The following is a 16,346-nucleotide window of genomic DNA, read 5'->3' as shown; positions in this document are numbered from 1 at the left end:
CTTCCAATTCCCAAGGATAATTTTACATTTAGAAAGAAAGTAAAAGACGCATGGGCAAAACCAGCTCTGACCACAACATACTGAGATTTCACCGACATCAACAGAAATACAGTCATTTCAGCATAAACTGAGGGTGGTGAAGCACTTCAACAGGTTGCCCAGGGAAGTTGTGGATGTCCCATCCCTGGAATTGTTCAAGGCCAGGCTGGATGAGGCTTTGAGCAACCTGATCTAGTGGAAGGTGTCCCTGCCCAGGGCGTTTGGAACTTGATGAACATTAAGGTCCCTTCCAACCCAAAACATTCTATGATTCTATGAATCATACGCACTTGAATCTATGAATTAGCGGCTGAAGTCCCAAGACACAAAGTGAAGCGTGCTGTATTTTCAGTATACAGTGTCTTATCCATCACCATTTAATACAATCCTTCATACAACTGTTGAATTTATGCAATCATATACATTGCATATTCTGCCATGCATTTGCCCCCAGGTTCTCTCTGGAAGGGAATTGGGCACTTGCTGCTGAGGGAGTTGCAGCTTTTCTCTAGAGGTGTCCTGGTCTGCGCAATGGAGGTGCAAAGACTGTGGAGCAGTGCTCTACTGTGTGGGCACAGTCAACCTGTTCCTAGGATACTATGGTAAGGAAGAGATTAAGCAGCATACGTGGAGAAAATAGCAAAAAACCTCTCCCTTGCGAGAGTATTTACCATGCATTTAAATTGTAGAGCTTCAGTATTTTCCTAGCACAAGCCAAGGAAAATATTGGTGCGGGGATAGAAATGGAAGGGAAAATGCAGAATAAAAGTATGGGAGACTGGAAAGAAAAGCAGAGCCGTAACACGGCCACCTTCCACTGCTGGGCGTTAGCCCTCTTTCCAGGCAGTCCTGCCTCCCTCTGTGGCGGGATCACCGACAGCACGAACCTTCTCTCTGGCCAAGCACGACGTAGCTGGGGCTGAGCACACTGCATCCACAGGGCAGCAGCATGCCCTAAAGAAACAGCCCTGCATCCTTGAAAAGCCTCTAATATCATTCCAAACTTGTCCATGCAGATTCAGATCAGTTTGTGAGACTGTTATTTCTACCCTAAGGTATTCTGTAACCTAATCAAGACTTTATACGCAACTCTGACACGTTGGAGAGAAATGAACGCAAAAAATTAATGTGATTATGGTGAAGTTTCCAGACAAAGGTCATTGCCCTGCTAATATTTTACCAGCATATGGATTTTATTATTTCATAATATTTTCTAAAGCTTTGTTTATTTTCTCTTTCTGGTAGAGAGAAAGGTGGGTAAGAGCATGAAGTTATTTAAGGAGATGAATTATTATTTCACATATAATAGAGGAAGGCATCTGTCCATAAAAGCATGACAAAGGCCTGCATATTGTATAGCAGGCATGGTGATATTTTAGCTTTTAACATTGAACAGCATGAGGCTTGAAAGAGCTACCCAGTATGATTGAAAGTAAGAAAGCTATTAAAAAACCAAAGTAAACGGTGACAACTCCTTTTTTGTTTGTTTGGTTGGTTGTTTTTTTTTTTCAAAATACAACTTCTACCAAATAGAATTTAATGGAAGAGAAACATTAATTTCAAATAATGAGACAAAGAAAATCCTTTGTCCTCTTTGCATAGATTAATGGGTTAAAACATCCTCTTTCTGCTGTGCAAATGATGTGTTATACTGTGGGAGTCACACTAATGGGTAATCAACTCTGTCACCCATTAACTGGTAGGAACAAACTCTTTATCCAAAACATTCATCTTGAATTACATAGGATACGGTACAGATAAAAGACCAAACGATGTAAAATCTCAAAAAAAAAGAAATCTATTGCTTGCTTACTCTTGTTAGCAAGAAATATGCAGTGCAAGGAAAAGTACCTAACCTGTACTGTGTAACATTAACCCCAAGGCATTTCTGGTAACGCACAGAAAATACTGCTGGATCTTTCAAGTAAAGGGCAGAGCACCAATGGGGCTATCCAAAACTTTGTGATAGATCCATGTACTTTGAAACCAGGAGACCATTGGTTTCTGTAAAAACTCAAGTCATTTTTGTGACACATCAGGAGACCGAAATTAGAATAAGACACTGCGCCTTTCTAATTATTAAGGGAGCACCTTCCTGTCTTGCTTACCCATATTCAGAAAGCCCCAAGTGCAGGGTTTCACTCTCGTTTAGTTGGAAACGTGTCCATAATAAGAAGCATATGCTCTGAAGCAACATGGTGCACTTTTAAAAGAACATTCTGCATTCATTTATCAAAGCACAGCCGTTTATACATGATAACAACTTGTGTCAACAGTGTTGCTGAAATTTATTACGCTAACAGGCTACAAATTGCTGTAAATTATTAGTAAACTAAGCAGAACATGTGTGCTGGTTATTAAGACTACTGCCTACAGCGTGCCCAGGAGACCAGTGCAGCAGGAAAACGCAGAACAGAAATCAATGAGGAGCAAGGGAACAGCTCTGCCTTGAAGCAAACGACTGAGGTCTCACCTGGTGGGTGCACCTCTTCACACCGCCGGTGGGCTGTCCCACTGGCAAACCACAGCCACCCCAGCTCAAGGACTTCTCATACCAAACAGTCCTATTGCAGTGCGGTGCTGCAAACCCCTCCCAGGCTGCATCGCGATGTCACCACCAGCCAACCTTGTTCTTGTCCCAGCTGCAAGTGCAGTGGGCTGGGACCATCTGGCACTTTCTGATCTTGTCTACTAGAGCACTGAGTTGAAACAGTCTGGTACCTTTCTGTCTTAGGTACGAGTACAGTGAGCTGGAATGGTTAGCCACTCCCTAACCACACCTGGAACTCCTGTGGCCTGGGACACGTACCTGAAATCCCTCCAGCCTGGACTGCAGCCCACTCTGAAGGTTGCCAAAGATTATCTAACACGAATTATGCCCAAAATGGAAAAGTACCTGACAAAAGTCAATTATCTCAGACCCTATAAATAGCGATTCCAAGCGAGACCCTTTGAGCTCTCCTGGATCGCAGCGGGCTGTGACCAGCATCTCCCCTGAGCTGGGATGCCTCTCAGGTACTGACTCCGCAGACTGTCTGCAGATAAAGCTGACAGAAGGTCGAGGCAAGTCATCCTCCTTGAGTCTCAACTATTGTCCATTGAGAAATGCTGATGCGCGTTGTATTTACTCCATACTCTAGAGGGAAATTTTACCTATAGGCCAGCCTCTTCCATCCACCTCTCTACTTACCTGTGTGCTTAAATACACACATTTGCCTTCACGAGTGTAGGTGCCTGTTTCACTGGATCCAAACATTTTATCTGTCTGCATGCTTCATGCTTTACACATATGTACACATAAATATATCTTGATTTAGGATATCTTGTAGTAAGCTAGTGTGTATCTTGTCAGTTTTGAATCTGTAATTAAGTTGTTGTTTTGATTATAACTCATCCTATTGAATTATCTTGTTAATCTTTAAATTGGGTAATCATTGAGCACTGCTAAAATTCAACCCCTGATTTACCTCATACCATTAATAAATCCTGAACTGCTGCTAAATCATAACTGTGCTAAAATATGACAATTGCAGTTATTAGGAGTTGTTTCAGAAGATCTGCTTAGTATGAAAAGTTGGATGATTGTTAAGGGCCACCTGTCAAAAATAATTTGGTTAATGAAGAAAAGGTCATATTGCCTGTTTATCATGCATTACCTGTACTGAGAATGACCCAGCAAATACTCCACAGGCTCTCTACTGACTGCACCTAAACTAACGCTTTTGAGTGTGGTTTAATAGCTATCATTAAAAAATATGAACACTTGCTAATTTGTTATTACAGTATACTGGTTTCTTTTTAAAAAAAACAAACCCCACAACCTTCTGTCACCCTACAGAATGTTAAAGAAAACAAACAATTATCTTTACTTGCATTTATGCCATACAATTTTACCCAGTCAAACGGATACAAGTAGTTCCACAGTTTTCTCAGCTCCTGTATTCAGGCTATCTGGAGAGGGTGTTGTATCCCTGAGGCTTTTGTTGACTTCAGCTGGGAATATTCAGAGCTTGCTCTCTCCTACTGAAATGTGACAGGCAGCTGGCACTCCCAGCCCCCCCGAAAGACAGAGCAGTCTGCTATGAATACAGCTGAGTAGCAAACTTACTAATAGTCACTTGCACAGAAAACAGACAGAATTAGCAATGCACATTCAAAAGCAATGCACAAATTCCTGCATGCACAGCAATTAAATTATTTTCTCGAGTGCCACTGAAATACAAATGTAACAAAATAGATTTTAGCTCAGCTGTGTACAGACTGATGCTGGCATTTCAAGTAATTTCGGGACTGCAAATGTTATTCTGACTGTACAAAGTGTGTGTCATTAAAAAGCAGGAGATAACTTGGATTTACACAGGCAGATCTGGCAGTCCTTTCCTAATGGGACTGTGAGACCTAAGCTGAAGAATAACAACTTTGTTATTTAAATCAGCAAAATAGACTTTCATGAATCACACCTAGAGAAAGCATTATTATTGTAATTATGTTTCTTCATAACATACAGGGTTTTACATACCTTTCACCAGTTATTTTTTAACACATTCCTGTGGGTTTTTTGTTTCATATCATTTGTTGCAGTAAGCTATGAAATTCTTTCACGTCTGTCTATGTTTGTGAAACGATGAATGGCACAATTTTACAAACAAGTTTCCTTAAAACCAATAAACCATCTACCTAAAAACAAAGCATTTGGTATTCTTCTACCCAACAAACTGGAAACATCCTCAGCACATTTCAAGTAGTTCAATGAAATGGCAAGGAGCTTCTTTGCCAGCAGAGTCCCCTAGGATGAACTAGGAAACATTCTACCGATTTTATCAACTCCCCTGAAAAATCTCAGAGCATTCCTGATTTTTTTTTTTAAGAACAGCTCATATAAAATCTTATTGATCTCCTACCTAATAACTACTGCAGGACTTTGATCATTAAATTTATCACCTTATGCTGCAATGGAAATCTAGGAAGTCTCTGAATTTATGTCTCACGGAACAAGCCAGTTTTGGTACTTCATGCAACCTCTCCTTTCTACTACTATGTCTGTCTTTCCATCTCAAGGGAGAGGGCAATCAGCAGCACAAGCAACAAGAGCCAGGACTTGCCTAAATGAGGCAGCATCACCAGCACCAAATCCCACCAGCTGCCCATAAGGAGAAAAGCATGCAGGATCCGAGTGGCTTTGAGGAGGCTACTGTGTCTGCCATGGGAAAGCTGGGAATGAGCTCTAAGACCAACACCACCATTCAGGAAAGACTGTTACAACTTGCTGTTATCTTAATGAAAGAGGAGCTGGAAAGTGTTCCTCATATCAGGAATGGTGTTCCTCAAACCAGTGCGTGGATGGAGTTTCCAGTTATAGTTTTATCTCAAAATGAGAAGGTGATTTGCTATCATAAACATAGACAAAAACACTCCAAAAAAAACCCAACCCACAACAAAAGCACCCAAAGACCGATTAAGAAAATTAGTACATTATCAAAGAAACAAAATCAATTTTACTATTGACAGCTTAAAGCCCCAAAATTTTTTTTTATGAGATTTTTTACAAAGAGGTATAAATTCTAGAGGATCAGTATCTTTAAAATGCCTCATTCTGGTACATACTGAATATCATATGGGAGTACTTTCCCTGCGTGAAAACTACATAGAAAAAGTTTGAACTTATTTATTAATATACTAGTATCAGTTGCTGTTGCCAGGTAGGCTGTTCATTAATTTGTGCTAATGACAAAAATCTAACGATTTAGTTGAAAGCAGAACATACTACTATAGTGTAATTAGGAAACCTTAGGACAGAAGACTCCACGATTTCTACCAAATTACGAGCAAGTGCCTCTTGGATGTTTTGTAGCAATTTGTAGCTCTGGAGTTTATTAAACCTTCCAGTTTATTACCAAGCTGCAGCGTTCTTCAGAAATGCTCCTTTTTATCCATGTTCTCTATATTTTTTTTGAGTAGGTGATTTTTATTTCCCAATGATTCCCATCTCATTAACCCAGGGTACTGTTTTTAAGTTCCCAGCAGCCCGAGGGCAGCGAGACAGTGAAGGCCCTGCAGCTGCACTGCAGGCATTTGCCTCCGACACCGTTCTTCATTGGATCCATCAGTGCAGGTTTAGCTGGTGCTTGCACATGGGCAATTTTTTTCCTGCTTTTGAGGAAATACAATATACATTGCAAAAGCCAAGCTACGTGTTTCCACTGTTATCTCTTTTGAAGGATATGTGGTACATATTAACAGGGATGTAACAAACATTTCTGGAAGGATTTGCAGAGCATAAACAGGGATGATTCAGTTTTTTATTTCCTTTTGCTCTTCCTTGAAGAGAATAATTTAGGGTGGAATGGACCTCCAGTGACACTTCCCATGCAAAACAAATGCCCCTGTCATATCTTACTTTTAGTGACGACTCCCTCTAATCGAATGATGTTAGGGTGGTCAAATTGTCCCATGATGCTTGCTTCTCCCAGGAAGTCCCTTCTCTGTTTTTCTGTGTAGCCAACTTTCAGGGTTTTGATAGCCACTGAAATTTCCTTTTTAGAAGGCAGCTTCAGGCGCCCGCTGCACACTTCTCCAAATTCCCCTAAAAAAGTGGGAAAATGACAAAAGATGAAATGTAGTTATTTCATGGGGATTTAAGAAAGAAGACTTGGCATTCAGCAAAAGTCCCTGAAACACAATGTTTACTGTTGGGCCACAGACCAGAGCTCCAAAGGAGGCCTTCGAACAGCTACTTAACATTTTCATGCTTGGGTTCTCCAGCTGTCAAACCAGACAATGTCACTTATTTACATCGCATATCCAGATGACTGCAGAGCAGAAGAATGCATAAACGTCACCAGAAAATTCCCTTTTTGTTTCAGTTGATGCACTTTGAGACAATAGAAGGAGGGCTGATTAACGCAGAAGTATCAGAACAGTCATGCATCCTTGTGAACGTTATGCTCTTCTTTTCTACCAGAGTAGATTTCCCAGTTATTTTACTCATTTCAATTAAAGTAGCAAGATAATTCATAGCAAAAGAATTTATTTACACAGCTTCAAAGAAAAAAGAAATCCATACAGATTATCTTTGTTCTACCACTATTCAGATGGCTCTAATCATGCAAATGTATACTGACACTACAGGGCTACGGGACCTGATAATCCACCATCAACATTGTGTCCACTGCATATTGTGTAAGATCCCTAACTAAAAACCAGCAGATATCACTGCACGTTTACTTTTATACAACGTGGTTTATTCTTCACTATGTAACATCCAACAAAAGTTCAAAGGGAAAACTATTTTAGCATTCAAATGAGCAAATATTAAATATGTTGACAAATTACTGGAAGAAAACATGTGACCTGAAAGTTTCTGTATTTAACTAACAATTATGTAAAGCATATAAGGAAGTTTCAGTATCTTGAGAGACATCTGAGCAGCAACTGAACTTTTGATTTCCAATTACCCAACACCCCATCTCAGCTTCCATATGATATAATAAACTACACATACAACGTCACAGTTACAATTACAGTAGCAACTATTCGTCTCCTTGTTTTAATGACAAAATAATTGAAATAATGAAAAATACAATAAAGACAGAGGATGGGTAAAACATAAAAAAAATATGATGGCAAGAATTTCTCTACATGATTATTTATATTTAAAGACCAAGAAAATACTTTACTGAATAGACAAGAAAAAAAAAAAGTGATTTGTGTTTCTTCTTTTCTTTCAAGAAACTAGAGGGTGTTGCTGGAGGGCTTTAACACTTGTTTTCCAACAACATATGCTGATTCAGGTTCTTTTGTCAAAATAGATGAGATCTAAATACATATAGCCCCTCATATGCCATATTTTGTCAAGTGGCTCTGTATAGAAAGTCTGACTTGAAAACAAACAAACCCTATAGATCTAAATCTAGATGGCATCAATTCAAGCAAACTGGCATTTTGATTTTATTTGTGAGTGAAACATCATGGAAAGAATGATTATATTGCTTACATATGAGCTTTTGCCAACTCAGTGTGTAATAATCCTAAATGCAACAGCATTACTAAGCCTCAAAAGAGCAAAGGTTCTTGGAACCTTTTGCCCACAATCATTCTTTCTTTATCTCTGTAGCTGATTTTTTACATTAAGCAACATCTGTGAAAACTAAAATGACCAAACCCCACAGAAATTAAGTACTTTTTAATAAGTAAATTTAAATCATGTTGCTCTTCATAGATTTAATGCTCAGAAACATGTGATGGATTGACAGCCCTTCACCATTGACTTCAGACGTGATACCACATGGGATATATTTCAGATGTTATGTGCAGCCAATTTATCTGTAAATTGAAATTATTCTTTCATCAACTTGCCACCAATATGGCTGGCTTAGAGTCCGTGTCCCATTTGTGGCACTGCAATTCAGGAATGATAAGGGGAATAATAACAATGACCAGAATCTTAAAAGTCAGGGCTGTGTATTCACATTCAAAGCTCAAGAAATTGGTGTTATTTGTATGCAATAAGGAACAAGACGAGAGAGACATGACAATAGTTCTAGCTTATCAAAATTATGGATATAAAAAAGATGGACACCAACTCCTTTTTCTATACAAAAGAGGCAAACGAAAGAATAGTTGCAAATTACAATAAAGGTCAGTTAGATCAGGAAAAAAAAAATCTAACAGTAAGGACCCTTGGACAGTACAAAGGATTTTTTAGGAAGGCTATAAACTCTTTTATCTTGGAGACTGCAAAGAATAAGCATCTGTCAAGAATGGTACCTAACAAATTCTGTTTTGGGCAAGGATACGGACTTAATGATCTCCTGAGGTCACTTTTCAGCTTTATTTCCTAAGGTTTCTCTCTTAAACCACCAATTTAACAAAAAAAAAAAAAAAAAAAAGAACAAACGTGTCATAGGGCAGTGACCTTCCTCTGTTGCTAATCCAGGCTAGATTTGAGTCAACAACACAGAAATAAATATCACCAAATCTTATCCCCAGCTGCTGAGCTGCTTCATCCTTTATGCATGGTACTGTGCTATTAATGTAATAATGAAATAAAAGAAAAACAAGGTATATCTTTATATACATATATACTACTAAATCAGCACTTAACATTATGTTGATTACCTCCAACATTATTTGTATTTCAGGCTGCCAAGACAGGCAGCAGGCTCAGAAAATAAATTGTAAAACCTACTAATAGTAAATAATAGGGATGAATTCTGTTCAGACTTTGTAATTAAAGATATTCAACATCTGCAAGACAAAATGACTAGTGTACTTTACCAAGAGCAAACACTGCTTCAGTTCAAATACTAACCCCACTCAATACTGTCAGAGCATCACAAAGAGGAAGACCAAAGCACATCTTGAAAACAGAAGGAAGGGGAAAAAGCACTTGAAATAAATCCTGTTATGTCTAGCTCTGTATTCTCTTTTCTCTATGTTTTAATGGTCCAAAAAGCTATAACAAGCTAGTATCTCAAAACTACTGTTCAGTTACTGCCAATGGAGACTATAGCTATGATTTCAGCAAACAGTCCTTCATTTCTGACCAGAATCATGTATCTGATATTTGTTTGACTTTTGAGAAGGAAAAGGTTACGGCTAATGTCCATTAAACGTGGTCCCATTCAGCCACGGCTGCACAATTCAGAACTTAGGTGATTAATCGGCTTCTACAAGTGCCTTGAGGCCAGTGGATGCTGCAAGAGACTATAAGTTGGACTCTTCATAGCAATAGTGCTTACTGCTGTCCATGTAAATAAGATGGGTTTACTTTCCTGGAAAATTATTTTGCTGGAAAAAGCTCACTGGGCAGGCCCAGCTATGTTAATCTTTGGTACTTTCATATACAGGGCAGTATGGATGCTATGTAAGTTTATCTGGTCAACACCCGTAGTGACGCACAGTTATGTCACATCTTTCTCCTGCAAATCATTATTATCTGGTCCAGTGAGAAATGGACTGGATCTCACCACATATTGTTTAGGAGGATTAAGGACTTGTGTTCAAGTTGGAAAGTGGGAAACCTGGCACTGATTTTAAGAGACGAGGTTGACAGCTTTTCATGTAAAGCCTTTTTGAAGTGTTTATTTTTAATTATGTTACACACATAAACATTATATAACCTGCCCTGCAGACTGGTGTGTCTATTTACATGTCGAAAGCAAACAGATATTATTAGGAGAGCTGTTCATGATATAAAGATCTCTCTTCAGGAGATCTTAATTCCTTTTTAAATAGGCTACTGAGTGCATCAGTGAATGGCATTTGCTGTGCATTTAGACCCAGGGGACAAGTGAAAGATGACTCTGAAATTAGCTACTCCCTTTATTTTGCTGTGTTTTAAATCGTGATCGCACTGCTGTGCACAGAACTCCCTTAAAGTTGGAGGGGCACCTAAGCTGAACGTTTCATAAAGCTCGTGAACCTCAGAAATGTTCTACGAGCCCTCCCTGAGACACTGTAATCATTCACCATAAGTTCATGGAAAAGTAGCCCCTAAATTTTAGAAATACTTTGATCAACAAGATGTTATGCTACAAGTATGTTTAAACTTTGAAAGAAAAGAAAATGCTTGCTTTCATGTTCAGCAAAGCACATTCTTAAATCTATCCCAAATCAAGAAAGTACTTTCTGTAGCATTCTCTTGCTATCCAGTTAGATTTAAGCTTCTTAAGTGGTTTGCTGAACTGGATCCATAAAAAGAAGTGAGTTGTTTTAAAAGAAAGAATTACTGTAAAGAAAAATCTCAAAAAGTGGCTCCTGACAATTTTCTTATGCTTAGCCTCACACTAATATCCCTTGTGTTTTTCTTGAGGTTCTTTTGGACAAGAGTATTTCCTTATTGCATTTGGGTATGTTTTCAAAGCGATGTAAGCTGCCCTCTGAGAGACTTCTGGCGAAAGCTGTGAAAAACTACTTGGAAAAGTACCTCAGAATATCAAGATTACTTGCCTGACTTGAAGGTCTTATTACTTACGTCACACTTGAATGCAGTTAAATGAATCCTTTCTTCTCAAGTCACTGTCTTTTTATAATTTCATTCACACTTACATTCGTAAAGGAGAAGGGCAGGAAAAGACCAAGTCATTCACTCAAATAAGTCGTTGACGCAAGTAAAAGACAGGAAATGCCTTTCTGCTTTTGGGGAGGAGAGAAGCCCTCCTGCAGAAGCAGCCTTGGAGGCACTCTGAATACAAAAGCTACCACATGCTGAACGTGACAGCAGTGTGAAGTGATGCTATGAATGCATTTTGGAAGCTACCAGTGCTCTATAGCCTGATTTTCATCTGTTCTTCCTTGCCAGCCTCTTCCTGTTACCATCTCTGGCAATTGCTAATAGGAAATGGTACCTATAATGCTATATGTAGTTTAGGCTACACAAATCTGAGCCATGGTCTCCAAAAAATGGCTTTATTATACACTGAGTCCAAGTTTCAATGTAGAGGACTTGCAGAAATCTACTGTCACTTTCGCTGAAGTGGAGTGAAGCAAAGGGACTTATTTTTAAACCATTTGACTCTCTTAGGACATACACTTTTTTTGAAGTCTCTCAGAAAACTCTTCCTCCATTTTCAGAGGCTATATTTGGCAAATTTTGGTTTACCTCTCATTCTCAGGTGCATTCTGATTAAAAATAGGTCAGAACATTGAGTAAAAAATATTACCCCACCTGGTGTATTGTGTTCAGCTCTGGGGTCCCCAACAGAAGGAGGACATGGACCTGTTGGAGTGGGTCCAGAGGAGGGCCACAAAGATGATCTGAGGGCTGGAGCACCTCTCCTCTAAAAACAGGCTGAGAGAGTTGGGGCTGTTCAGCCTGGAGAAGAAAGGCTCTGGAGAGACATGCTAGTAGCCTGCCAGCACCTAAAGAGGCCTACAAGAAAGCTGGAGAGGGACTTTTTAAAATAACAAGGGGCAATGGCTTTAACTGAAAAAGGGTAGATCTAGATTAGAGACAAGGAAGAAATTTTTTACATTGAGGGTGGTGAGGCACTGACACAGGTTGCTCAGAGAACTTGTGGATGCCTCATCCCCTGAAGTATTTCAGGCCAGGTTGGATGAGGCTTTGAGCAACCTGATGTAGTGGAGGGTGTTCCTCCCCATAGCAGGGGGGTTGGAAGGAGATGATCTTTGAGGTCCCTTTCAACCCAAACCATTCTATGATTCTATGATTTACCATTGATTGTTATGAATTTGTTTTCTAGATTCATATCCTGCATACGGCCCAAGTTTAGGAATCTTACATTTGTGAATGAAGGCTCCGGAAAGTCTTATAAGGAAACATACTGATCTTGGACTTAGCTTTTCAGTAAACCCCTTCTCTGTCCTCATATTAATTCTCTATTATGTGCAGTAAGCAGAGCTTTGCTGCCTTTACCGAAGATGATGGAGAACAGTGCACTCTTGTGGGGCAAAATTAAAACCATCAAGGAAAAAAAACTCTACCTTTGCAGCAAATAACTTAACTTGTAGGTCTAGTAAGAGAGGATGAATACTGTTTCTTTTTCCTGAGTGATTTAGGAGATGCACTGAGTACAGTAGCTTGGCAGTAGCTTGGTTCTACATGTTTTTTCCAAACTAAAATCTTTTGCTGTGCACTAGAAGTCTGTCTCTCTCACATCTCATGATTTTAATTCAAATAGTAAATTTAGAGAGAAGCAAAAAATCAATAATAAAAGAACTAGTAATTTCCAATGGATTAAAAATCAACAGCACTTCTCACAAATGCTTTAGTTTAGCAAGAAAACTAACACTTCATGATCTCCTGACTCGACAAGACAATCTGCCACCTCACTTCAAGGAGCAAGCACACACCCTATCCTATCAGGAACTACATGATGCGTTGGAACATGGACAACTCAGTGTGATGAGACTTTCTGTAATCTGGCTCCTCCGATATAAAATCTGCTCATTTCGACAGTTTGTTTTCTGTAAACCAAACAATCTATGGCGTCTGTATGCCTCAGACAATCAGTCATCAGACAGACAACCCTTTCCTCCTCAATCGATAATCCAAATCCAAAGCAGTGACCAAAATCAATTCAACGACCAAAGGTCATTGGAGTCTGATGGATGCATGGTGACTGGTATGAAATGAGTTTGTGGTTTCACTCAAGGCATAATAGTCAACAGTCCTTTTAAGGGAAGAAAAGAAAACATCTTCACAGTTGATACCATTTTCTGTGCTGACAGATTTTAAAGAGAAACATAAAAGTGAGGCTGAACTCTCTTTTCACTCCCAACAGCGCTGCGTCCAAGCGTGGGCTGATTGGTGTCCTTGACAAAACTGTTTTGCTATTTGCGTTCTTTGGGGAAAAAAGAACTGTATGCCCTTGACTTTTCATAGGCACTGAAGTCAGCTGTAAACGTGACCTACTAATTTGAAGACTTTAGAACGTTTTCTTTCTAGTCACAAGTATAAACCCAAAGATGTACAACAGTATATACAGCAAAAAGCTACCTTTAGTTCAATATATCTGATGGTCATTACCTGCTCCAACTACTTTATCAATGGATATATTAGAAGCATCTAGTTCCTTGGCAAATTCATGCACAGCTTGATTGGGATCCTCATATGTATGCGGATCTACATAAGTTCTCAGGCCTGGGAGTTTTACTGCGTAAAAACAAATTCAGAGAGAAAACGTTATTCAGAATTAATTAATCCTTCTAAAGAAAGCTCATGAGACAATAGAAATTGAATCAACAGAAGGAAAAGGTATACTGTTTCTCCAAAACAAACGGCTTTTGATGCGTCTTCAGGAATCTTAATATAGAGTGAAACCAGATACACTAACATAGTTATGGCACAGAAGTCTGAAAACTGATTTTAAATATATCTCCATTTGCCATATTTAACTGCTTTTCAAATGTTACAATACTACCCACCCCTCCCAGCTTGCTACATTTAGATGCTGTCATATTGTCCCTTTCAAGGTAACAACAAAGAGGCAAGGAATGAAAGGTGTGATGCTACAGTCAACCTGAAAAGTTCTTAGAAATATATTAAGGAGAGCACATTAACTTCAACTTTTTCTTTCCAAGTCTTTCAGCAAGACACATAAGAAAATTATACACAAACAAATGCACCTCTGCCTCACTCCCTCTGCTAGTACATACATAAGGATGGCAGTCAGTTGTTCTTATTATTAAAGTCTGGTTCTAGTGTTCAGTTCCCCCGCTATCCATGCTATTATTTTGTCCCCCTCTACAGTTTCCCGGCCAGGGATTGTTCTGTTTGCCCAGGGCAAGTGCTAGTTCAAACAACTGAATGATTTTAAGGGCAGTTTCAAGCTCTCCATGTCTCCTCCTCCAGCAGCACTGGAGGTGGGAGGAACGTATTACCATTCCCAACCTTTCTCTCCAGCAAAGATGCTGAAGGCAAAGCACAGCCTCATTCCCCTTTCCCGTCTCAAGGTTCTGCCTGTGCTTGTATCTGGTACCTTGCGTGCCTGCCTCTGTATTCAGTTTAGAACACAAAAATATTTTGTTAACAAAAAGCAAAACAACTGTTACATCCAGCTTGAAGTTTTCTGCTTCTGACACAAAACCTGCATTCCTAGACAAGTATTCTAGCTTTTCCTAACTGTACCAGTTGGTTTTGTAAAAGATATCAAGTCTTCCTACAAACACTGCCTTAACCCATGCAGGAATATCCTTTCCAGCTTGGCATTATTATCCCACATCAACTTGTTGACTGCTAGAATAGTTAAATCATTTTTGCTGGGGTTAAACAGATGGGAAAAGATAACTTTGGACCATTAGTTAGAGTACACCATTGTTTTGTCAAACAATTCCGAGTATGTAAAAAAAAAAAAATTAAAAATCAATTTTGTGGAGATTTGTTTGCCTCAGAATTGTCAAAAAAATGATAAAACTGAGTTCTGGAGCTAATTGCCTCAAAATAATGCAAACTAAGAGCCATGTCCTTAACACAAGGGCTGGGTGTGCAAGGCATTAAATGCTGATTGTGTTTCCTTTGAGAGCCTGATGATTACAGAATTACTTGCAAGTAAAACAAAAGGTAATTGGCTGTATATTGCTGTTGGTTAAAAATCCTGTAAATGCTCCTTTCCGTCCATGCTGAATGTACACTACAGGCTCCTTCATACTCCCCATAAAAATAACAATTAAAAGCTTCTGCACTGTGGGGTTTTGGGCTGCAGATTTTTAATGCTGACCCCAGAGGTTCCCAAGATCAGGTGATGGTGACTGCAAGGAGAATAATCCCTTCACACCAATAATTAAGGGCAGGCTGTATAGTAACTGGGTTCTGTCATGAAAAACAGATAATAAACACATGCACATGTGTTAAGCTGTACTACTTTACAGCTCATTCTGTGCAAACATAATAATTTACATTTTCATTTTAACAGCATGAATTGCCCTAAGGGTAGCAAAAAAATAAAAAGGGCCTAGCCAAAGAAGGCAAAGGGAGAGGATCTGAGGAGGTGAAACATTTTTGCTCCTTTGAAGTAATATTATAGGATTTGTAATAAGGCTGCAGGGAATAGTTCATGGCTGGAACCTTTTTTAAAGTAATTCAGAATAAACTGACTGAAATAAACCAGCTGCTGTATTTAAGATGCTGAAAGTTTACGACAGCCATGGAAGTTACTTTATCCTTTTTTACTTCATGGGAGCAATTTTCTTATTCTTTGAGAAAGATTGTAATTTAGTAGCATAAAGTTTCAACAGCCACACAAGTACATACACACAAATCTTAGCAGATAAATAGCTGCAAAATCAATAAATCACTTTCAAGAATTTCTAACAGAAACACCAGGTCCACGATAGGCTCTGTTCTTACTACACAGTGAATCAGCATGGCACTACTCAGAAAACAGTACATAAATATCTACAGCCAAATTAAAAGCAATTTAATCCACAGGAATTTAACAGCACGGAGATGTTTAAGAATAGTGATTGCAACTTTCCATTGTGTGGGAGTAAGGAGAGCAAACTCTGACCTGTTATTTGTCTGTGACACTTTTTTTACTGGCTGCTTTTATTTTATAACCTCATTAAATTTGGATGATGAAGCATTAATTCTACGGGCCACATGTAACCGTACAGATTTTTTTCAGACTAGTTGGTTAGCGGTTGTTGGGTTGCACGAAGCAAACCCACTGTTACATCTTGTGTATCCCCTGACAGTGCAGGGGAAGGAGCACACATGTTGTGGACATGCATGCTCACAGCTCTCTAGAGACAAGGAGGGGCTCCAAACTTAAAATAATAATAGTATGAACAGTCAGAGAACCTTCATAGAGACTAGGAAGCAATTCTAACTTCCAACTGCTGCAGGT

At 39.1% G+C, this 16,346-nt stretch overlaps 1 protein-coding gene across 1 annotated transcript in view; it reads right to left on the bottom strand.

Moving 5' to 3' along the window:
• The window catches only part of EPHA3 (EPH receptor A3), a 218,011-nt gene that overhangs the window by 31,488 nt on the left and 170,177 nt on the right, over positions 1–16,346 (bottom strand). Inside the window, exons 9-10 of the mRNA XM_086628600.1 lie at positions 13,529–13,654; positions 6,437–6,622 (exon numbers count right to left, since the gene is read on the bottom strand). Coding sequence (XP_086484726.1) covers positions 6,437–6,622; positions 13,529–13,654 — 312 coding nt within the window. The remainder of the gene's footprint in view (positions 1–6,436; positions 6,623–13,528; positions 13,655–16,346) is intronic.

Source organism: Tauraco erythrolophus, chromosome 1 (assembly GCF_009769465.1).
Source record: "Tauraco erythrolophus isolate bTauEry1 chromosome 1, bTauEry1.pri, whole genome shotgun sequence".
NCBI classification, from domain to species: domain Eukaryota; kingdom Metazoa; phylum Chordata; class Aves; order Musophagiformes; family Musophagidae; genus Tauraco; species Tauraco erythrolophus.
This window is presented reverse-complemented; position numbering and strand designations above follow the sequence as displayed.